Source organism: Haemaphysalis longicornis, unplaced genomic scaffold (assembly GCF_048455015.1).
Source record: "Haemaphysalis longicornis isolate Haplotype H1 unplaced genomic scaffold, Haemaphysalis longicornis Haplotype H1 scaffold_9, whole genome shotgun sequence".
Lineage (NCBI taxonomy): Eukaryota > Metazoa > Arthropoda > Arachnida > Ixodida > Ixodidae > Haemaphysalis > Haemaphysalis longicornis.
This window is the reverse complement of record NW_027526460.1, coordinates 118,615,677-118,640,470: the sequence shown is the minus strand read 5'-3', so window position 1 is coordinate 118,640,470 and position 24,794 is coordinate 118,615,677. Positions and strand designations below refer to the sequence as shown.

The 24,794-nt window shown below is 47.6% G+C and overlaps 1 protein-coding gene across 6 annotated transcripts in view; it reads left to right on the top strand.

The window, feature by feature from the left end:
* The window catches only part of LOC144152486 (decapping and exoribonuclease protein-like), a 54,386-nt gene extending 34,437 nt beyond the window's left edge, over nucleotides 1–19,949 (top strand). For all 6 annotated transcript variants that reach the window (XM_077683759.1, XM_077683761.1, XM_077683762.1 and 3 more), the window contains 4 exons: nucleotides 4,302–4,521; nucleotides 7,137–7,275; nucleotides 9,659–9,747; nucleotides 18,939–19,949. In XM_077683759.1, the coding sequence (XP_077539885.1) occupies nucleotides 4,302–4,521; nucleotides 7,137–7,275; nucleotides 9,659–9,747; nucleotides 18,939–19,050 (560 nt within the window). In that variant the 3' untranslated portion in view covers nucleotides 19,051–19,949. The remainder of the gene's footprint in view (nucleotides 1–4,301; nucleotides 4,522–7,136; nucleotides 7,276–9,658; nucleotides 9,748–18,938) is intronic.
* The last annotated feature ends 4,845 nt before the right edge of the window (nucleotides 19,950–24,794 follow it).

Here is a 24,794-nt window from a genome sequence, read left to right as displayed (position 1 = left end):
CTCCCCTCCCACACACGACGAGGATGGTTGAGCGTGACGCTTTCTCTTGACGTATTTTCGGTTTTTGTCTAAGCTTTCCAAACAGCTTCGACCATGTCGAACTGGAGCAATCGGATGGACCCCGGCTTCATAACGTAAAAACTGGCCTTCGATTCGGGCCACCGGAAGAGCTTTGTTCTTTCACTCCGGCGTTTTCGCATTACAGACGCCATCAGTAATAACACAAACCTTCGCTTTAAAAAATTACAAGCTATTTTGCTATTTTGGTGGATGTCCAGTGAGGCTGTAGAAAATACGCATCACACACGTGACTTCAAACTGTGCAGTCGGTGTTTGTCTATAACAGCTTGCGCATTTTCGGGCTTATACTGTCTCGCCCGAGCGGGATTTGAAGAAAACTACTGAACTTTCTGAAGTGTATGTCGACCGTAGAAGAAGTGACAACTGGGCTAGTTTGTAATACATATGGGACATCGTGAAGGTAGCACACTTAAACACGGACACTAGCGAAAGAAACGACAAACCACAGCGCCGACTCACAACTGACTCACAACTGTCATATTATCTGCGCACAGGGATAAGTTGACACGCGAGATTGCTGAGGCATATAATATAAGAAAAAAGGGAGTGTGGTGCTTTAGTGTGCCGTCGATTCATTTACATGAGAGTGAATTTGAATTTTTAAATCTCTCTGTAACGTAAATATAACACGCGCCTTCATCCACACAGTCTGTTTCATGCCTGTCATGTTTTGGAAATGATACGCTGGATGGTGACGTATGTATGATGTCTGGTCACATGGGTTTAGGTTGTAGTATTTAAGTGTGTGTCTGTTCTAATAAAAAATTAGTTGTGAGTCAGCGCTGTGGTTTGTCGTTTCGCTAGTGTCTGTGTTTAAGTGCGCTACCTTCAAGATGTCCCATATGTATGTCGACCCCTTTTGTCTTCAGTATATTTTTAAAGATTATGTTTTGCAGTTTTCAGATGTAACTAGTTGAAGTTGAAATCACTGTTATAGACAAGCGTTTTACCGACTGTACACGTACTCATTTTCCTCGTTATTTGGTAACGGTAGTGACTATGGCTTTGCGATTACTTCATGAAACTCGGAAAAGCTGAACTTTTACTTTAGCTGACAGATAAAGGGATGTCCGTTTTGCTCCCGCAGAAGCCTATGAACTGACAGCGACTGGGTTTTTACAACATTCGAAACTTCACAGTAAGGAAAGTCATTATAGAAAAAATAACTGATACTTGCCTTAATGGTATCGCTGTCTTGTTAGCAGCCAAATGTCATATTTTGTTTGCTCGCAAAGATTTGATAAGACATGAGTTTCAGCCGTTTCCTGTAACCACACTTCTCCTGTAGATGCACATGTACTGACAGCATACAGGAAATCTGCAGCAGGTAGAACTTCGCTGTAAACAAGCTAATTATGGCAAATGTATACACCTCGACATAGTGATAAAATCGCCTCGGCGACAAATTGTCACGTATTTGCTTTGAGCAATTTTTGATGAAACAACACTACAACCGTTTCCTGCTATGAACTCACGAAAAAGTTGGTTTTGCCGCAAGGCTTTTGCGCCACGCGAAAGAAAATGCCCGAAACCTGAGCCACTAACAATTATTAAAAAAAGACTAGATAACACTTCAGCCATTTATTTAAGTGGTGATTACGAAATAAATAATTTCTTATAAAACCACGCCATACACAGGTAATTTAAATGGGAATGTTGAAGTTGCTTTCAAAGGAACTTGATGAATAGCTCATTTAATGGCAATTAGCCGATTTCAATTAGAAGGTTGTAAAAAATTGCGGTTGGTTGTGGCACTAAAACTCGGCAATGAAACCGCGCATTGAAGATTGCTTGGTGAAGAGCTGATTCCCCATAGCAAACCGAAAGAATCCAAGCCATAAGGCATATTAACTAAAGAAAGCACTCATAAGTGTTCCCATGACGGCACGCAACTACTTCGCCAGATTTCTGTCTACGTGAACACGCGACAAAACGTAATCGTGTGGATCTCAAAGGCCACCGCTCGTTCACAGTGGTTTAAACAGGCTCTGTTAGGTTGGTTAAAAGATGTAGTTAGTTGGGTGGAAAAAATGATAGCTTCGTTTTTACCCTGATTATAGAACGTAGCAGAATATGTCGCTGAAGGAACACTTGAAAAGCCGTCTATGGCGTGATCTACATGTTAATAAATAATTTAGCAATTACGATAACATAATGTCGGTTCAAGCAATTGCGTGAAGTCACTGCACCCCAATGGCAGGCTCTGTTTTGATACCGCGGTGAGGTTAGTATTACGGCCATGTTTATTCCAGGAATTAAAGAGACCTGCACTGGAAAAGTCCTGTTGTAAGTATTTTTGGACGCATGATGCCAGATTGTATATTTATTGTACCGAAAATTAGGTCATTTCTTTAAAACAAATTCAGTAGTAATATTTGATGTTAGAAACCCGAATCCTTAGATATTGACTCAAGAAGCACTACGTTGTGCACTTTTGGTATTTGTGCCGTGTAACATGGCGCGTGTGCTATTGCCCAGAAGATTCGGAAGTGTTCCCAAGGTATGGGGGCTAAAGGTAATCCCTGCTGCTGATGAATAATATTAAGAATACTATTAATATTAGTATATTTTCGTATCTCCCGATATGCAGATGTGACCAAAGGACCTCATCGTTCTTGCAAAGCTTTAATTTTTGGGCTGTTAATTGTCACCCACGTATTGCCAGGTTTATTGGGCTTATATAATGAAAGCGCCATTCAAAAGCCATAGATGTAGAAAACAGTTAAAGTGAAAGTTTGAGCCATACCAAGATTCTCAATAATGTATTTTGCGTTAACCGTTCGATGGACCCCGTCTGTCTAGGAGGTGTAATTATATATTAGCTTGTTACTTACTTCAAACACCCTACATAATTTAATAGTGAAGGCTATTATTTGTTGATAAGAAAAGATTGATTTGCCTTTATACATAGCACTTGATATGCATTTGCAATCGCCTCCACGCCTGGTACAATCGGCAGTGTGAACAAAATGATGCGAAGAAAATGATTTGCCCACTCTTATTGGCACATGAAGACTCCAATGATAGTAATGTGTCTGCAAGAAGTTTATAGCAAGGCAAGAAACAACGTTAATTGGGAACAAATAATGATTACCAAGAAAAGGGAACGTGATTTGTGAAAAAATGACTGACTTGTTGGGAGCCTCCCACTTTGAACAACTCCGCCATTTTTTTAGCTTTGGAGTCATGACTTGTCTAATCGTGCCAGGATTGTGGGGTGGGGGGGGGGGGGGTGTAAACTTCTTCGTTTTTGGAAACGGGGGGACTGAAGCCCACCAGTGACCGCACCCGCCCCCCGCAAAAAAAACAGCAGCATCTCGCGTGGTTGAACACGGTCTAACCAAACTTGGCCAGCGACAGCTCGGTTGTTTCGGCGAGAGGACGGGGTACACGCTCACAATGACACTGCAAGACAACACACGGAGGGTGCTCGGCTTATTCGACGGTCTATAGGCGCCAGTGCGATGTGAACTTGGGTGCAGCGAGTGCCTCCTTGTGCCATTTTCTGATGGTACAGTCCTTTACTCCTTCTCCTACGTCCCTTTCCGCACCGCGCCCCTTGGAATGGACGAGCGAATAGACGCTTTCACTGCGCAACCGCACAAGGCGCTGATTTGACCTTGGCTGACCTTGAAAGTCATATTGAGGCTACGAACCTTTTAGGGGTTTGTGCCTGGAGAAACAGAGTTTTCAGCTTAAAAAATAAGTGGATTTCACCACAAAGGGGTTCGACGTATCAGAATTGTCCAGGAGGCCCCAGACCTACTCTGAGTAGATGAAACAGGACGAACTAAAATTTTTATAAACCATCTTTGAATAGCATATTCTAATGAGTTTACACAACTTAACTCTTATCTAATTTTCAACAGGTAGAATTTTACAGGTGAGACAGACACCTAAAGTAGACTGACAGTCTTTGAGCCAGGAAACACCACCATCTAGCTCTTGCCTGAGCATGGAACAATGCGTGTGATGTTGTCGCAGTGACAGGGGCTCAAGGCCTGCGCATTCCTTTTCGTATAAAGGCCAGGAGTCATTACTGGCCATAATAAATTAATATTGCGGAGATCTCTTTATAAATGTTCCGCGAGGTCTGTCATTGCGGAGAGCGTTTCACTGCGCAGGCGCAATCTGGTCGCTGCGCGAAAACAGCTCTTCGTTTTCCCGCGTGCTGAACAAAGAAGTGGCGCTTCTGTTGTTACATACAAGGCCTACCGCAGAGAAGCCGGGGATGCCGGCCGCTACTGGCGCTCCAGTCGTGGAGCGTGAGTCCCTCCAGGCCGTGGCCCGAAGCCGGCTGGGGAAGCACAACATCATCATCTGCGGAGAGGTGGACGCCATAGACAATGCGGTTCGGGATGAGCGGTCGATGGCGAAGTATGTGGAACTGAAGACGAGAATCATACCTAAGGAGGAGCGGCAAGAGAAGAATTTCCGCAGGTAAACGGGCTGCACTGAGAATCACAAGGTTCCTCCAAGTTAAATTGGAGTTGAAATTTACTTTTGACCTGTTTCAGAGGTTGTGTAGAAATAATAACTCAGAAGGAGGTGCTGTAGCTATAAAACGCTCCGCGCGGGACCCTGTTGCTAGAGTGCTTAAAAAGTGGCGTTAAAAAAGGCAGCAAATAAGCCATACAAAAATATCGAATGGGTTGTGGCAGGCAGGGAACAGTGCAGATTCAAAATGAACTGAATCGTAGAAATAGAATCACACGCGTACATCAAACACGGAAACAATGAACTTGTAGAGATAAAGCAAGGAGTAACTGCGCAACTTTGGTGCATACAAAATCAATATAAATGCCTAAAGCCATTGCAGTCGGTGAAGCTGGATGACCAGCGAAGCTTTTTTGCGCAAAGCGTAGAGGTGACATCGATTTACGTGAAATTTATCTTGAGCGCTGGCGGCGGTTATCTGTAAGACAGTCTTATACTTTCCCAGGAGACGAAAGATATGATTACAAAACGGCAAAGCATGACAATCTCCACCCCAGATGACAGAATAGAACTAGCGGAGCTTTCGAAGTTAATCATTAAGCGCAAGACAGCTGACATACGGAAGTATAATATGGACAGGATCGAGCATGCCGTAAAGAACGGAGGTAGCCTGCAAGCAGTGAAAAGGCGTCTTGGCACGGGGAAAAATCAGATGTATGCTCTTAAAGACACGCAAAGCAATGTCATCGCAACTAGGGATAAAATAGTTGTAGTAGCCGAGGAGTTCTATAGAGATATGTACAGTAGCGGGAGCATCCAGGATAATACCGAACGAGAAAGTAGTACAGACGAGATAGACGTTTCACCAGTAACGTAAGGCAGGAAGGCTTTGAAAGAAATGTAAGGGGGCAAAGCACCTGCTGAAGATCACATAAAAGCAGACCTCTTGAAAGGTGGCGGGCAAATTATACTAGTAAAGCAGGCAAACCTGTACATGGAATGCTTAATGACCGGAAGCGTACCGCAATCTTGGAAGAACACCAACATCATCCTGGTCCATAAGGAAGGTGACGTGAAGGACTTGAAAAATTTCAGGCCGATCAGCTTACTGTCAGTGACAAGGTACTTACCAAGGTAGTCGCCAACAGAATTTCTGCAACCTTAGATTTCAGTGAACCTAATGAACAAGCACGGTTTCGTAAAGGCTCTTCAACAATAGACCATATTCACACGATCAATCAGGTAATAGAGAAGTGCGCGGGGCATATTGAACCCATATTATAGCCTTCATAGATTATGAGAAAGAACTTCAATCGGTCGAAACCTCAGCAGTCATTCAGGGATTGCGGAACCAGGGTGTAGAAAGCATTACGTAAGAATACTAGAATATATCTGCAATGGGTCCACAGCTACCATCACCCTCCATAAGGAGAGCAGTGAAATACCTTCAAGGAAGGACGTCAGGCAAGGAGACACAATCTCTCCAATGTTCTTCACAGCATGTTTACAAGAAGTATTCAGAACGTTGGATTAAGAACAGGTGGGAGTAAGGGTTAATAGAGAATACCTCAGCAACCTCATATTTGCTGATGACATTGCCTTGCTAAGTAACTCGGGGGACGAATTGCAAAGCATGCTTTCCGCACTGGACGAACAGAGTAGAACCGTGGGCCTGAATATTCATATGCAGAAAACCAAAGTAATGATCAATAACCTCGGGACAGCACAGCAGTTTGGAATAGGGGCGAGGTAGTGGAAGTTGACCCCGGATCCCAAACATGAGGCAGAGATAATTAGAAGTATCAGAATGGGGTGGAGTGCATACAGGAGACATTCTCAGATAATGAATAGCAGCCTACCATTGTCGTTGAAGAAGAAAGTGTATGACAGCTGCATCTTACCGGTACTCACCTACGGGGCAGAAACTTGGAGGCTCACTAAGAGGGTTCAACCTAAATTGACGACGACGTAGCAAGCAATGGAACGGAAGAAGGTAGGTGTAACATTAAGGGACAAGAAGAGAGCGCAGTGGGTCAGGGAACAAACGCGTGTTGAGGACATACTAGTAGAACTTAGAAAGAAATGGCTGTGGGCAGGATATGTAATGCGAAGACAAGGTAACTGTTCGTCATTAAGAGTAACAGAGTGGATCTCTAGAGAAGGCAAGCGGGGCAAGGGGCGGAAGAAAGTTCGAGGGGCCGATGACATCAGGAACTTTCTGGGGTTAATTTATGACAGTTAGCACAGCACCGGTGTAATTTGAGATCCAAGGGAAAAGCCTTTGCCCTGCTGTGGGTGCTGGAGGTGGTGATGATGATGATGATGATGACGATGATGTCAGCCGTCGATTCATGTGGAGCCACGGTTCTCCTTTTTGACCTTTGACAAGATATTAAAGAGCTGTTACTTCATACCACGACGTCTATCATTGTTACTAAAATGATGACGCCGGCATAAATTCTCGCAATGGTAACTTCCCAAAGTTGCCGATAGCGAAACCGAGAGGAAACACTGTTTATTCCGTCATTTGCGATGAACGGCAAAGGAGAGTGCTAGGTGTTGCAAAAATATCGCAGTAGCTGTCATTACACAATACCTCCTTCCCCGACATCTTCCAGGTACAAGCTTTGGAACTGGTGGTCCCAATCATACCTGATGGGGTTAAGGCGTGTGATCTGTGGCTTCCGAGACCACAACGGAGTTGTGCGGTACCTGAAAGAGTTTAACGTGGACACAATACCGGAAGAGTGCGAAAAGGTCAGTTACTGGTTTTGTCGAAAATATTTGGTTTTCATGTCTCGCTTCATTCTTATACTATTCTTTGTTTTATAGGCTGCCTGCTTCATTGCTGCCGACCATGTACACACTGAGCTCGTCTAACTCACAGTGACTTTCTGCGGTGGCCTGTTGAAGAAAAGCGGAAATACACGTTGGGACGTTCTAACCGCCTAGATGGGCGAAGGAAGTGTCCTCCCAAGGTCCTAATGCCTATCTGCTATTTTTCAGCGGGCCACCGTAGAATGTCACTGTGAGTTAGGCATTCTCTATGCGTAGGTGGTTGACAACAATGTAGCATCCACTTTGGTGCAGGCAGCAGGTGCAATGGACTACAGGCTATCCTGCGTCCTTAACATTGCTTTGTTAAAGGATTTTGCATTGATAATAGTATTCCACTTCGATTCAGTCTTGGCCATGGAGTCTTATCTGGGATACTAGCGCCCGTCCTCAGATGATCCCTCTCGCTCTTCGTCGGCCTTGCAAAAAGGCTGAGCCGCACATTCGTCAACTCACTCCATGGCTGACCAGCGAATATGTTGATTTCGTATCACCCATCATATAACGGTGACTTTAAATAATAATAATTTTAGAGATGGAGGACTGGCATGTTATGCAATATATGCAGATTTTACAGTCAGGTACCTCTCAGATAAAAAAAATTGTTTTTTGACTGATACCGCAAATCTTTTCTGTTAACCAGCTGATATCGAACGCACGTTACCAGACTCAGCCGTTAAAGCCAGTAGCGCCGTTTGATCCACTCTTTTACTCCAAGAGCGTTCTTTTGTGTCGAGTTCAGCCGGCGGTATTTAGAAGTCGCCCCGAAAAACTCAAATTTAGAGGACGTAACTTATTGGTAACTTTGAAACAATGCTTGATCTAAAACTTGCACGAGGTAATTCTGCACCAAGTTGTATTTTATAGCACGACGACTTTATAATGTCCGCCAGTACCGTCAACGACCTCCGTAAACGCCTTCAATAGAGGGAAGAATTACTTTTCGTCGCGTTTGTATCCTAGTATCGGGATGGCCTTGAGCACCGTAATTATCAGGGTGGTCGCACCTCAAAACAGACAAAAAGGGGAAAGTGCAATGCTTTCGCGCAGTCGTTGGTCAACTCCAGAGTAATTTCGGTACATTTATTAACATCAGAAGTGGCGCCGTCATTCCTCTTCTCAAAGTGTTGTCTACCAGGTAGAGCTGAAAGCACGCAACCGTATGTGTGCTGTGCTGGGCGCTTCCGCAGCTCCGACCTGTCAACCCAACGGGTGGTCACGGCGAGGGCTGCTACGGTCACCGGTACGCCGGTCAACACGCCCCCCTAAGAGGCCTTTAAAGGCTCAATAAAATGTTTGTCCTCCTCCTCCTCCGTGGTTACCTTGCTTTTCTCGTTTGCATATTCGCACCGGAGTTGCAGATTGTGTCTAAGCGTATACCGCCATTGCGCTGCGCTTTCTTCCTGAAAGTTCTGTGTGCTATTGTGGGCGAAGTTGTTTGGAGTGAGAAGACTGAGCTTCCGTACTACGAGTTAGCAAGGAATTAACCCAAACACTTGCGAAACGCTTGCGCTTAGGCGCAAGTGTTCCCTTTTTTCTGACAACACGAGGCGGAAGCAAGGCTTCGCAGACCTCGAACTGGACATTTCTGCTTTAGCCCTTACAAACCATAAGAAGTGCTTAGGGAGTCCTAGAAGGCCTAAGAAATGCACGGAGTGTCCTTAGACCTTTTGTGTTATGGTTGTGTTCAAAACAATTAAACCGAAACAGCTTCTCTGAGTTATCCGCTAGCATATGGATGGTTGGGGCCTTAAAATTGTTCCGTTACGCAGAAAAAGTAGCCATAGAGACAATAAAAGAACATATACCGACCTAAATGAAGATGGAGAGCAATTTATGATCTCAAGATTTTGACCTAAGGAGAACAAAAATACGAACGCATGCAGTTTAGAATTTCTAAAGGAATGTTTTTCGGGACAGTTGATGCTGCCGAAACAAAGCCAAAAATGTCAGAGAACAAACGATAAGCACGTTTCTTGAGTACAGATAAACAGCCGCACTTTCGCTATTAATATATTTTTTCTTCGCTCCGACAATTAATTACGGTAAATTTATTTTTATATAATATTACTCTTCACTGAAGGAATCCAGCAATGTTCGTTGGTTTTTGTCTGCTTGAAGAGAGCAGCACGCACAGGCGTGAGCAGTGTGTTTTTTATGCCTTGATTAACGACGAGGTATCCAGTAGCTCTTTGTTTTATCCGAGTGAATGTTATTACTTCACGTGTTGTCACGTTTTGGAAGACTAAGTGAAATTATCAAACAAATTTCACAAAGGACAATCAATCCCGCTTCCCAATTTTAGGAAGGACTCTGGTGCCGTGCCGATGGATTGAATTTCTGCAACCAGTTTCTTTCCTTCGTCGAGTCAAACCTTGGCAGGGATAATTCCAGGTGAGTGCTTGATATAGTCAGTTTCTGTGGGGAAATGGTACTGTTCAAAGTGTCAGATCATACCTATGACTCGTGGAAGTCAATTTTCAGTTAATGTTTAGGGACTCGGGCTGTTGGCGTCTCATGTCGTAGTCGTCACATGTAGTCACGGTACTAACACACCGGGACAGTCCTTTTCCAACGCCTTGTGCTAGACCGCAATGCGTACTAAAAGTAAAGTGTATACCAAATAAAACCGGTTCAAAATAAACTAACGTGATTTAAAAATGCGCGGAACGCTCCCTGTCCGCTTCAGGAATCGTCAAGCACGAGCAGAAGCGTTTGTAGACGGGTTATATTTTGTAATTTGGGTTACAGCCCGAGATCTGGTGACCCCCCCCCCCCCTCCGCACCTCGGATCTCGACGGGTCGGGCAGGGTTGTCGGTCGGTCGAAGCAAAAAAAGTCATACTTACCTGGTGCCGGTGCCCCGTTAAAAACCGAGGTCAGGCCCCAGGGCGAGGCGTGGGCGAGTTCCATACTTACGTAAAAAGCGTTCTTACCCCTGCCACTACCCCAAACTGGGGCAGATGGGGCATGCAAATTGCTTAAATCCGGGTCAACACAAGAGAGGGGAGTAGCAACGAAGCAGTCCCGCCGTTCCGACGTGTCTTTCATCGGCTCCGTGTTTCGACGCGATTTATCGCAGTTCCCACGTTCCCAGCTATTTTTCGTAGTGCCAGCGATAACCTCCAGTTCCTGGCGCCGTCAAGGGCTACTACCTGCCCCGGGAATGTCCCCGAAAGCAAGAATCACGACCGCATCGCCTCTAAGCAGCGGCTAGGCCTAACCTCCTGTTCGGGCGGTGGGTGCCGTTCCGCGCAAGGCCTTCTTGGGTCCCGCAAGCAGGCGCTACTTCAAGACCAGCTGCTTAAGCAAATGGAGCCGGCGTCTCAAGTGGTGTCCAACGTCGCTCTTCAAACATCGATGCCTCTGATACCCCAGGGCGACGAGAGCTGCTCAATGGATGCTAGCAGCGACCCTCCTGTGCCGCAAGAACCCAGTAGAGTCACTGACAAGTCTGCTGAACCCCCCTACAAACGCTTTTGCACCGAGTCTTCAACCTTAGTGCCGAGCCAGTCTGAGGACGCTAATGCCCCGATGGACCTTCCAGCAGGCAACCGTATTCACTCTGACGGTAAGGTGCCCTGCCGTTTGAATCCCACTTTCCTCCAACCAAGCACTAAAGATGCTCGACCAGCTTCCTTCAAGGTAGCCATCAAACCGAAGCAGAATTTCAACATCCGCTAAATCACGACGAAAGCTCTCCTACAGACGCTATCAGCATGTCTGCATACTCAAAGTCATAATGGCTACACTTTCCACCGAGATACCAACTCAATTTCTGAGTGGGTAGCGTCATTAGAGGCAGTTCACAAGCTTTACAGCCTCACTTATATACCCGTCTCCCCCGGAGTTCACCTGCCGGTACAAGCTTACCTCCTAGGGGGTACTCATGTCCGCCGTTATGTTGTCTGGGGCGTCGATGCCGGTGAGCCCTCCGACGTGCTCCGGGACACCATCCGATGCGAGACGCACCAAGTGCTCCTAGCCCGGTACCTTGGCAGTCATCGTACATGCCTCCTGAGTGTTCTTGGTCCTCCGGAACCACCGGTGCGACTCATGTACAATGGATGCATCCTTCGCCCTCGGCCTTACAAGACGAGGCCAGTATTTTGTTACCAATGCTTGCAACAGGGTCACATGCGCACCTCTTGCCCAAATCCACCTCCTGCTCAAACCTCGGCGACTCCGAACGCGACTGCTGGAAATGAAAATGCCCCTAAATTTCGTTGTGGGCTGTGCAAGTCTAATGATCACGATATCACAGACAGGAAGTGTCCGACGAAGCTTAATGCCAAGCCATGTGCGCGTGTGAAGAGCTCCCCGAGGCCCCAGGTTGATCAACGGCTCCCGCTTTCAAACCGGTAGGAACTCCTAGCTTCTAATGACGACGACGATATTGCAGATCACTTACCAGAACAGGTCTCTGCCACACCACCTATGAATTCGGTTTCATACAGCCAGGTGGTGCGACTGCGTCGACCTGGTCAGCGATCGCGCCTTCAAGAGGCCGACCGGAATTCCCCGGCCCTAGAAGAGGTAGATCTTCGCCTCCAGGCACTACAAACGGAGCTTGAGAATTTGACCGCTCGTCGTGCCCAGTTGCTGGTACAGAGACGCTTAAAGCGTGCTGCTGCAAAAGTGAGCTCGTGTGAAGCTATACCTCCTCTGTCAACTTCTCCCTTGCCTCCACCTCCTCCGGCATCATTACCAGCAGCAGCCTCGATCTCTTAAGCATCGGACGCTCGCTCCATTCTTAACTACGTGGTGCAGCAGCTGCACATATTAACCACGACTCTTGCAGCATGCCTTCGCTAAATTATGCACCTGCCGTACCTGCAACTACACGCAAGGACGTTATCCTACAATGGAACTGTTAGAGCCTGCCCCCAAAAAATTCCCCGCATTTCCCCGAGGGGAAGAATGTGAAAGTGCGAATGCACGAGTTGAATTTGCGCGGTTCGGTAATGTTCGCGAAAGAGAGATCACACACACACACACAACTACAAAGAAAGAAAGATGCATTTATTCACAGACACCTATTTGTGTTGTCGTTGTACTTGATTGCTATAGCGGATCTCAGCTTTGAAATTTCGTGTCAGTACTCCTTTAAGCGGATGCATTAGCCCTTCTCACGCCCGATTCCTGGCCAATCCCCCACGTGGGTATGTGCCATGTCAGCGGCCACGCAGCGCGCGCCCATCTCCCCCCGTTGCCAAGGAAGACGAGGAGATTCCCGGCCAATCCCCCACGTGGGCATGTGCCATGTCAGCGGCCAGGCAGCGCGCGCCCATCTTCCCCCGTTGCCAAGGAAGACGAGGAGATTCCTGGCCAATCCCCCACGTGGGTATGTGCCATGTCAGCGGCCAGGCAGCGCGCGCCCATCTCCCCCCGTTGCCAAGGAAGACGAGGAGCGCGCGCACCCGCAGCTGTTGCTATGCGGACGGCGGCGGACGCTTCAGGCTCACTTAAGAAGTGCATTCGCACTTAAAAGTTGGTGAACTTAAGGAACGCCTTCGCCTAGGCTCACTTCGTGCATGGGCGCTCCTACTTCAGGAAGTGAATGGCCTACCCCGTATCCCCTTTTTTACCGGCCATGCGTCTCCAACAATCATTGACCACCGTAACGCCCCACCAACGCCACGGGGTAAAGCGGTGGTATATGTACTCACGCGCCTTCCCCAGCAAGCCATTGACCTTCAAAGCTGGTGCTCCCCGTGGCAAGAAACTGTTGCGGTGAAAGTTCAACTAAGTCACTGTGCAGTGATCCTCGTATCCTGCTATGTGCGTCCTCGCAGTGGTCATGCCCCGCGGGCTCGGTTTGGGTGGATTTCGCATATACGAGCACAACATTCCGGTTATCTCATCCTCATCGCCGGTGACTTTAATGCTCCGCACCCAGCCTGGGGCTATAACATGGCGAGTGCGCGAGGTTCAGATCTCCTCAAGATGATGGAGAATGCTCGCTTCACTCTACTTAATGACACGACCCAGTCAACTCGCCGCTCCACGTCTACTCGTATGCTTCCACATTCCCTAGACCTAGCTTAGTGGCTTGGTTCCACGGCCGTTACTTGGCGGCGGGAGCCAGACTGCTGGGGTAGCGACCATCATCCCATTTACCTCGATATTTCACCTTCGCCCTCTCGTCGCCTACGTCGTAAATGCCATATTATCAAGTGGGACGAGTTTCGGAAGTCGATTAGGCAGTTACCAGCATTCAAAGAGGACCCTTTATCATCCATACAAAGGGCTCTTGAAGACTCTACAAGTGTAAACTGGGTTGACGAGAGCCCCCCTAACCCTGATTTGCGCCTCCTTCAGCTGTGGGCGCAGTGCCGCCAGGCACAAGTGTTTGCTTGTCGCAATCCCAACTCTCCGACTTGCCAAATCCGCCAGAAACAGCTCACAGCTGCCGCTCGTCGCCATGAACGCCGGCTGTCCCGCCAGCGCTGGCTTGACATGTGCGCTTCGTTAGGGCCTCAGTCTGGACTACGCTCCATATGGCGCATTTTTCATTCTTTGTAGCGATCACCACGATCCCCAGATCCTGCTGCGTCAGCGTTCCTCACGTCCAACCAGACTTCTTTGCAATTGGCAGATACGCTGGCCCATACTTTATACCCCGATTTCGACTTGGACCCAGCCATCATGCCCCCTCCATTCACTCTTCCGTCCGGTGCTGATACGCCGCCATCGGAAGCAGCAACCGAGGGCATACTCCCACCATTTACAATTGCGGAACTAACCGCGGCCATTGACACGGCGGCACTCCGCAAAGCTCCTGGCCCCGACGGAGTAACATTTGAATCTTTCAAGAACCTCGACCATTCTTCTCTGGAGGGATTCTTCGAGGCGTACAACCGGGTTTGGCTCACGTGTACAATCCCCCCGGCCTGGCTTCAAGCGGATGTTATCACTATCCTGAAACCCGGTAAACCGAGTACAGACATCCGCAACCTCCGACCAATAGCTCTTACGGCGACCATTTGGAAGCTGTTGGAATGGGTGATTGCCACACGCCTTCAGTGGTGGCTCGACGAGCACCATCTATACCACCCATGACAAATTGGATTTCGTCCCCACCTTGGTGCAGAGGATTGTCTGGGACACCTCTACGAGATTATCCTTATTGGCGGCCGATACCACCCTGTTCGCTCTGTGCTGAGCATGGACGTTCAAAAAGCGTACGACCACCTTGGCCACGCCGCCGTCATTGCGGTACTTCATCTCCTTCACTTGCCATCCCGCCTATGTGATTTCATTTCCTTCTACCTACGAAACCGCACCTTCACCATACGTCTCAATGGATCTCCCATAGGTTCCTTCCAGCCCCGCCGTGGTGTGCCTCAGGGATCTGTCTTGGCCCCCTTGCTTTTTAACATGGCCATGATATCTCTTGCCTGGCGACTTGGTGCTGTTCCACACATCTATAGTATCATCTATGCAGACGACATCACGGTATGGTCTGTTCACCAGGACCTTCACGTCCAAAGTGTCCGCCTGCAACAAGCTCTAGATGAAACCAATTCTTGGTGCAGGTATCTTGGCCTCACGCTTTCGCCTAACAAAACAGCCCTTCTCACCGTGGCCAACGCATGGGGCCGTCGGCGGTTGGCAACCTCCCCGATTCGTCTTTCGGTTCAAGGCACGCGTATACCAACAGCATCTACCCTGCGGGTGTTGGGCTTGGATATTAGGGCCACCGGTTCTGCAAAACCTTGGATTCGCTCTGCAAAGCATCAAGCTTCACAATCGCTGCATCTGTTCCGTCGCATGTCTCAAAAAAATTCCCGCGCCTTCCCGCGAGGGGAACACGAGTAAATGCAGAGCATTGGGGCCTCAGTACTGATTGAAGGCAGTGTTGCTTCCATCGCTTCTTCCGTGATGCTGGAGTAGCAGACACGAGTAAACGTGGGCACGAGCGTCAACCAAGGAAGGAAGGAGCAACGCAGTGACTGAAACACGAGCGGCCGCTAGCCGCTATATTTGCAGCGCGCGCAGTAGAGGGAGAGCAGTACGGGGGGGAGAGCGCGCATGCGCAAGCAGCGCGCGCCCTTCCACACCCCACCGCGCTGCTGTCACGCACCTGTTAGGCCGAGACCGCGACGGAGCGAACGGGCTGACTACGACGCATGCGCGCGCCAGCTGCTGTTGAGAGAGAGGAGGGAAGGAGAGGCACACCTGCTGCGGACGCGAAACTGTTGACACCGTCCGAAGCAGGAACAGGCGAGGCTAAGAAATGCCCTGCATTTAAAACCGGCGGTGCGGCCTCCACTTTGCCCGCATGCTTGTCCGAGCCATTCTTCAGCCTCGCATAGTTTATCAAGCGCAATTCCACTTTCTTACAAAGTCAGACTGGGCATTACTGGAATCAATAAACAATTCGGCTATACGAGCTATAACTGGTCTTCCAGCCCTCACCGCCGTCCTTATTCTGCAACAGGAAGCGCAGCTCAACACGTTTGATGAGCTAGTGCATCAGCGTGGAAAAGCCCGCCTCCAAAAACAAGCCCTTGACCCTGATTCCGCCGCTCTTGCAGCGTACATGACCGGTTCACCAGCCCCACCACCATCAAACACCAATATACGGCCCCCATGGAAGTTCCACCAATTAACGGATACACTACCTGTTGTCCGTATTCATCCCCGGACAGTTGGTGCTCCGATTCCGCCTTCTATGGACATTGGTAGCCCTTCGTCTACGCTGATGTTTGTCGACGCCAGTGCTTCCGATACCTTACTTCATACGGCTCTACTCTGCCCGACTGTGGCTCCCGATCCAGTGACCTGCACTTACATAACAACGAGAAGTGGCCATCAACGCAGGCAGTGCTCCTTGCAGTGCGGGATGTTCTGCTACACACATCGTTGGTGATCAACCACGCTTCACCACAGTGTACAATTTACACTGATTCGTCGGCAGCTGTTCGAGAGCTTCGTAAAACTCGCACGTCCAACGAACTTCTGCTAGAAATCTAGGACATAATGGACACTTATCCATGTCGTGTGCGCGTGTCATGGCGCCAACTGAATAGGCACCCCGCAATGCAGGCTGCAGATGCCGGAACACACCCCGTGCGTGTGGAATATCCAGCTCCTCTTGCACCTTCGTCAAGCGGTGTTCGCCTTGACAGTGCAAAAGAACGTCTACGGTGCATCGCGCGCGTTCTCATACCCCCGCGCGGTACAGATCTCCCTGGCGGGTTGTCTCGCCAAGATGAGGTCCTGCTCAGACGGCTTCGCCTGGGAGTCGCCCTCACGCCAGCTGTGACGAGGTCCTGGCCTCCTCAAGACCATGCCCCGTTCAGCTCCACCTGCCCCTTTTGCCCCGCTGCAGTTGACCAGGCTACAGCAAAGCACCTGGTGTGGAGTTGCCCTGCTCTGCGAAGCCTACGCGCTGTGCACATCGCCACCTGCGCCCCGCGCCCCGGACGTCCGCCAGACTTCATGGCGTGGATACAAGGACCACATCATGGCCCCCTGCTCCGATTCCTTTGGGAATCCGGGGTGTATCTGTATATTTGATTGCCCCTTATGCTGAATAGCAAACTTCCGCAATAAAAACAAAAAAAAAAACAACAAGAGAGGGCGCCATCGCCTCAGCAAGAACACGATTGCTACTCCCACTGGCGCTTCTTCGGCGCCCATTCAGCGCGCACCGTGTGACAAGACAGACGTACTTCTTTGAATACACTTATAGAGTGCATTATGCGCCCCTCCCCAGGTTTCACAGTAGTGGAGATGACCTGGGATTTTTTTATTGAGCGTTTGGGGGCCAGGTGGTATTTTATATGCGTGAACTAAATAGCGTAAGGTCAGCAGTCCAAGGTTTAGCTGTAGCTGAGAGCATGAGCAACGGCTCACAATGTGGATGCATTTGCTGTTGAGCGAAAAATTACCGATGTTTCACGTCATAGTCTTAGAGTCTTAGAGTCTGATAGTCTTAGAGACATCTCCTCTGCGAAAGAAAAAGAACAGAAAGCAAGCTGGTGTAACGCTCGAGTTCTGGAGTAGGGCGTGATTCTCGAGCCCAACTGAATCAATTTTTAAGCCATCCCAGCTCTGAAAGAGGGTTTATATGTTGCAACTTTGTATTCCGAACTTGCGCTACAAAGTCCGGGCCAAAATGTGCTTAATTTCGTAAGTATTGATCTTTTTCAACTAAACACGTATTTTTAGAGTTTTACTTTGTTGATACAGCCAGACCTACACTGCACCGGAACAGACATGCAAACTAAATAGTAGTTGAGAGTCCTACATAAAGCATAATGAAGCAAGACAAATACTCCCAAATAATTCTTGCACGAACCGGAATGGGACAGAGGTGACAAATGACGCGTAGCGTGCGATCCACTATTCTCCACGACTGCCAAGTAGTTTGTTTTGTTCAGCTTGTGGTCGTATCTGGTGGTAGGAGTATCACTGCTAATTAAAGTTTCGGCACGGTTAGGAGAGATAGAGAGAGTGGTGGAGAGAGAAAGATATATATATATATATATATATATATATATATATATATATATATATATATATATATATATATATATATATATATATATATATATATATATATATATATAAATCTAGAAAAAGATAAACTCACAAAGCGCGCAGAAATAGTATAAGTAAAGAGTCGGATACACAGCAAGAACAATAACAAACAATGTTTACTTACGTAGCGGCAACGGGACTTGCCTTCATCAGAGTAAAGTTACATGACTTTACTCTGATGAAGGCAAGTCCCGTTGCCGCTACGTAAGTAAACATTGTTTGTTATTGTCTTGCTGTGTATCCGACTCTTTACTTATATATATATATATATATATATATATATATATATATATATATATATATATTTATATATATATAGTAAAAAATGGGTATAGCTTCTAACAAAACTGTTTATTGGTCGACGTTTCGATCGGATGCCGATCTTTCTCAAGACGTCCGATCGAAAGGTCGAAACGTCGACCAATAAACAGTTTTGTTAGAAGCTATACCCATTTTTTACTATTTGCTACGGCAACCAAAGACAGCCCTTCTCGCAATCAAAGTATATATATATATATAAATATATATATATATATATATATATATTTATTTATTTATTTATTTATGAGAGAGAGAGAGAGAGAGAGAGAGAGAGAGAGAGAGAGAGAGAGAGAGAGAGAGAGAGAGAGAGAGAGAGAGAGAGAGAGAGGTGAAATTCGTCGGATGGATAGGCCGAGAGGTGTATTAGAAGTGCTGATGTCAGCTACTGTTAAGAAAAATCAACAGAAGCGGAAACATGGCTAACAAAGGAGCATATACGTGATCAGAAGGCACAGTGAGGCGGTGCACTTGTATATTCAACATTGGCCTCATTTGTTTGTTAAAAACCACTGTTCTGTTGACAGACTTCCCTGGAGGTTTTCAAGATAGGGCTCCAGGTTGTGTAACAGCTGTGGAGTGGTTCGTAGAAAGTTAGTGAAAAGAAGTTGTTCACCTTTCACAACTGATAATGTTTTTGTTTGTACATCACTTCTACCACGCAATGTTTATTCGAACTATTTTGTGCAGTGACAACATTTGCTGTTTTATTTTCAGGGTGGTTTACCTCTTCACATACGAACCTCAAAAGCGAGAAGTCACTTGCAAGCTCTTGCCAGAGCCAGGAGAATACGAAGTCCTGCCAGAGTGGTTCTTGAAGCAGTTTTAGGCGCCAAGTGCCAAGTGGGTCTTAGATAAGCTTACGGATGTCCCGTTTTGTAATGGGGGGCGTACATTTGAGTGGGTGTTATCATGTAACGATTTTTATATTCCAGGACATCTGTAAGAACAGCTAGTCAGTAACTAGTTTTTTCGTGGTGCTTATTTTAATATTTTTAGTTTGTAACTACAGCTTGAAAGACTTTTAGGAAGGGATGTTTTAAGGATGTTTGTCCACAGACACGATGCGTGTTCGCGCTGGCTGTGATGCAATGACTTGTTAATAACTGCACATCAATAAGAGTGGTTAGTCTTGAGCAAAGTACTTCCGGAGTGATTCTCTGAATGATTTTAGCTTGCAACTATGGGTTAGTTTTAAAATGACCTCATCAATTACGGAATTACGAGTGCCTAAATGATTAAAATGTGTTTCGTAGTATGACAACTGGACAAAAAAATACGTGCCAATGAACTCAAGTAGGACCTGTGCTGTAGGTACTTACCCTTAGCCTGATACGGTGTAAGTACTATGGCATATCGTGTTTTCTTGAAAGAGGCAATGAAAGTGCTTCCAGAACCTTACGTCTTGCGTGACGAAAAAGCTTATTTGAAAACACACTAGTGGGGAAAATGTAACTGCGCGAGCGCCGATATTCTTGATATAGGGAAGATTTCAAGAGGCGCCACGCTTCTGAAGCACATCTTCAAGACCAAGGCCATGTAAAGTTTTCATTCATTTGCGATTTTTAATAAAGATGGTTTTTGTATGCAATCGCACTGTCAGTAAAGGGAAAAAAGAGGAGCCAATTGCTTACCTTACTGTGGCTTTCGTAACGTTTCTTTTTTGGTTCGTCGCTGTAATGTGTGTTTTTGTTCTTTGCCGTAACCACAGAATAAAATACGAAAAATGCTTTCCTGTTAGTAGCCGGTGCTTTTGTTGGTTCGACTCATCAAGCTGTCTTTTCGCTTTTGTATGACTATCAGATATCTAAGATGCGGTTATAGCAGCTCGAAGATGTATGAAATGCTACAACGACGTTGAAGATACAAGAGGAAGGCCGCATTCACTATAGAAAACTGTAACATGGTCACGACTAGAAATCTATACAACTTTGGGTGCTTTTATAGATCAGCTATGAACAAACAAGCAACAAGACGGGGGCATGATGTGCAACTATGATCTGAGCTCCCGAACAAACTGTATTCGGGAGACCTAGATTACGGCACTAGAATAATTAAACTCAGGAGGCACGTACGTCAGTGTGTGGACTGGTGAAGCGTGAAGCATTGCTAGAAACTCGTGAAGCGTTGCTAGGAAGGCTAAAAAGCCTTTCTAGAAACGACTCACGAGTTCACACCAGAGACACTTTTAAAATAAATCTGAAGGGATATTAAACCATACGTGTTACTGCATTTTACTGCACCAAAAGCAGATGTGAAAAAGAAGGCCGGGGTACAGGCCAATGTTGACTAGCGATTATTGAGTGCGTTTTTTATATGGCTGTGTTTTAACGCAGTTTTTAGAATGAATGGCTCTCAACTAGTTTGACTCAATAGACCCCCCCCCTCATCACAGTTTTCAATTAAATTTCTTCTCCCCCCCCCCCCCCCACACACACACGGCGGCATTTATAACCGTCGCAACCTGAACGCAGACGTAGAACACAGACTTAGACTTAGCCAACCTAGTTTAGTATAACGTTTTACATGGGCGGTATTGGGTCGGCTGACGGTGAAAAGACTTCGTTGCGAGTCGCAATCCGGTATCATGACAGACACCTTTCGATAAGAGTAGTTTCACATCGTGCGTGAGCAAAATAACGCCTGCCAAAAGTAACCGCTTAGTAAATGGAGCGTACGCAGCCGAACGCAAAGAGTTAGCCTACGATGTTTCATTGCGGCGTTCGCACTGCGAATGCGCCGTGCGCTAAGCGGATTTTGCGTTGAGCCGGCGTAAGACGAACCGACGCTATTTCAGCGAAATGGCGTGCGTACGATAGTCGGCTTCAGTATCTCTCTTCGTTTACACCATGGCGGCAAATGGCGCGACGGCGCTCCGCGGTGTAGTGAACTAGAATATTCTGGTTCACTGTATCCACTGTTCCGCTCTCCTGTGGCCAACAATTTGCCTCTGGCGAAACAAGTTCTCTGTTCCTCTGCTCATCTTTAAATACATCGCGTGGTTTTTGCGAAGATTTGCAGCCAGGCCGGAGTCCGAAGCCCTGAGTGCGTGTGTTTGCATGTGCGTGTGCGCATGTGTTCGGAAATACTTTTCACACGCGATGATTCAACCCCGCACTGGGTACGAATACAGTGCGCGCGATGAAAATCTGCTCGGCTTGCCCCGGAGCGAATTGACGTTTTTTTTCCCGTAAATCGCAAGAAACGAGTGATACCTTTGCGACGGAAGTGGGCTTGTTAATTTCGCACTTTGGCCTCAAAACGAATGCTGTAACGATGTGGTTGTTCGAAACGCATTTTTGGTTGCTTGAAGTTGAATAAAATGTATGCGTCAAACCGGCTCATTTGGTTGAAGGCGTTGTGAGAAATGACGAAAAAGAGGTGCTACGGGGCTTCGATGCTTCCACTACGGTACGTACTTAGATAAAATGACATTTGTATCATGTCATGCATGCATCTATTTAGTACTAACGTCAAGGCGTTTGTTAGCACTAGTTTGGATAGTCGTGAAACCACTTAGACACATGTCTGGTTGATGGCCGATAGGCGAGTTGGCAACGCATTCAACAGGTGGTGCTGTAAGTGTTAGCGTACTACGACGCAAAACTAAACTGACGGAACGCTGTACTAAAACTCGCTTCGTGGTGTGTAACTAGCGGGCCGCTAAACTTTAGAGTCGCACGTACGCGAACGTAGCAAACGCGATACTAAAGTTCGCTGTTTCACACTACGTTTTTGCTTCTCGCATGTCGCGGAAGAGGCGGCAATCGCACTAGCAATAACCCAAAGGCCCACCCCTGAAATTGTATTTTCGGATTCGAAAACGGCCGTCCAAAACTTTGCCAAAGGGCTCATTCCTGCCCCGGCACACAACATTCTCGGTCTAAATTCACCATCCGACGCGGTTGAACTCCAATGGTTCCCGGCTCACACGGGCATTGGAGGGATAGAGACGGCCCACACGGCAGCCCGAGCACTTGCCTCCCATGCGTACGATGTGGACTCTTCCCTCCACGGAGCCAGATCGACCAGGGACAGTCTCCTCACATTCCGAGAGGTCACACAGCATTACCGCCTCTCCCGCCGCAACCTTCCACCCGCTCACTCATCCCTCACTCTGGAGGAGGAACGCCTCTGGCGTCAACTCCAAACGGAATCTCTACCGTGCAGAGCCGTCCTCCATCATGTCCACCCCTCCCTCTATCCATCCCCGCTCTGCCCCCGCTGCGGTGAAAAAGCCACGGTCCAACACGAAATGTGGGCTTGTGATGAGGACCCATTCCCTCCAATCAATTCTCCTGACCAGTGGATGGAGGCGTTGGGCCGCTCGGACCCCCAGCTCCAGATGGAGCTCGTGACTCGAGCGGCTGAAGTCGTCGCAACCCTCCGGTTCGTGCCCACCGCGCCCTAACCCTTTATGTGAATAAAGTTATTTCTCTCTCTCTCTCCTTCTCGCTAAACTTCGACACCTACATGTCGTGGTGACTCCAACGCTAACGCGTTGTGCTGCTGAGCCTAGAGACGCGGTTTCGGCCTAGAGACGCGGTTTCGCATTGTCTGCTGTTCTGATGAGATCGGAAAATGGAAAAGCCGGTTCGTCGAGATTTCGGCGTATGTCAAATATCCCCAGGTGGTCAAAATCAATCCCGAGCCCTCCACTACGCCGCGCCTGATAGCCGAAGTGTGGCTTCGGTATCTTCGGTATGTGATGTGTGAACATTGCGGGATTACTTGCCCAAACTGCAGTCTGCATTCTCTAGGCCAAGTTTCGACCACTGTCGCTGCGTTTACGCGACTTTATTTAGTAAGGAAATCTATTTGAAAGTGCTGTCCACAACTTTGCATCCTCCTCGCAAATTTCGTATAACGTTTCATAATACTCTAAATCAAAATCACTTGGCTTGACTGCGCTACTGTACGGTTCGCCGACCCTCCGTCAGAGTCTGTGGGCCCAGCATTTAGTCGGCCGTGCGCCAGCGGGTCGTCTCAATTCGTTTGATCAGTTGAAACAAAGCTACGACACGTTCGTGCCTAGAAGAATTCGCCACTTTCCAAGTAGATCCAACTCTAAGTAGCTCCACAGATGCGCAAATGCGACGCTTTGCCGAATTGTACTCTAGTAAAAAATGCCAGGCCGACAAAAGGCAAGAGAACGGCCAGTAAAGTTAATATAGGCACTAAGGATTTAAGATTAATTGAAATGTTCATTGTACAGCGTAAAAAACAAGGTGAGTAAAGCCCTTTTTGCTCTGGGCGAACTAACACAGCGGTCAGAAGCACGGCCACACATTTACGATCCCTGCTGTGCTTAAGGTATCAGTCGCTAGAGATAGGTGTGGGAATTGAGGGTACGCTTACTGCACGACGGACATTCAAGAAATCGTCATGTAACCGGCTTGGAATGCCAAATAAAATTGTGAACAGGCCATAGAATATATACTCTATATTACCGCTCCTGACAGCACTGGCTTAAGGCCAGCTGGTCCACAACATAAGGTGCTTTGTTTGGCAGTTCGCAAGTTCGAATCCCTGGTAGCGCGTGCTTTTAGGTGCGGAGCACCTTAGGACCGCACAATGTCCGTTCGCGTTCGTGCGCACCGCATTTACAATCGCAGAAAGAAAATCACACAAGCACCGGCAGGATTTGAGCCTGTGTCTGGTAGACCAGACAGAGTTACTCTGGTATTCTGAGTCCTTCCTTTACCCGACCCTCCAGTGGAGGGGATCCTTGAAATCGATTTGCCCATGCATTAGCCTTGTGGAATCCTCTCCTCAGCCGAGTGGAAGAAGCAAATGGAGTGGAGGAGGGACTTAGAATACGCCCTTAGTGTCAGTCGTTTTACCCATTGGGCTACGAGCGTGAGTTAGTACCTGTGAGTCAAACGGCTTACTCCTTCGCCTGTAACGGTGCGAAGTACCTTAGGACCTCCCAATGTCCTTCCACGTCCATCCGTGCGCACACCACCATCAAGCGAAAACCAAGCGAAATTCGATTTCAGCTGTGAGTTGCAGTTTCATTTAGGGAATAATCAAGGTGCAACTCACGGCTGAAATCGAATAACGGTCGGGGCGCAAATCGGATGTCACTCAGGGCGCAACTTGGATGTCATGTCGAGTCCCCGTATTCCGCACCCTCGCCATCATCCACGGAGTGGAGATGCCTCCATTTTTTTTTGAAGCTCTGTAATTTGATTTCACAACAGAGCTGTTTAGGCCGGCACAGATACGTCCGGCGTAGACAGAAAACCGAGAGCGCCCGTGACCGCACGCCTCGCCGTGATCAGCCATCCTGGCGTTCCCGGCGCCACGCACCGTGCACGACCTTCGCACAGTGGCTTTAGCAAAAAAAAGAACTTGCCAAAGGCTCTAAAAGTGGACTTCAGCCGTCGTGACGGTTGTGAAGGTTGCGTATCAGCTTCGCTACATTAATGTTTTACGCGTAGTGTGAGCTTACTTCATTTTTTATGTTGCAGGATGGAAAAACTACCGAAAAAAGTACGCAAACACAAAGAGAAGCGAGACAACACAGCGCTTGTGTTGTCTCGTCTCTCCTTTTGTTTGCGTCCTTTTTTT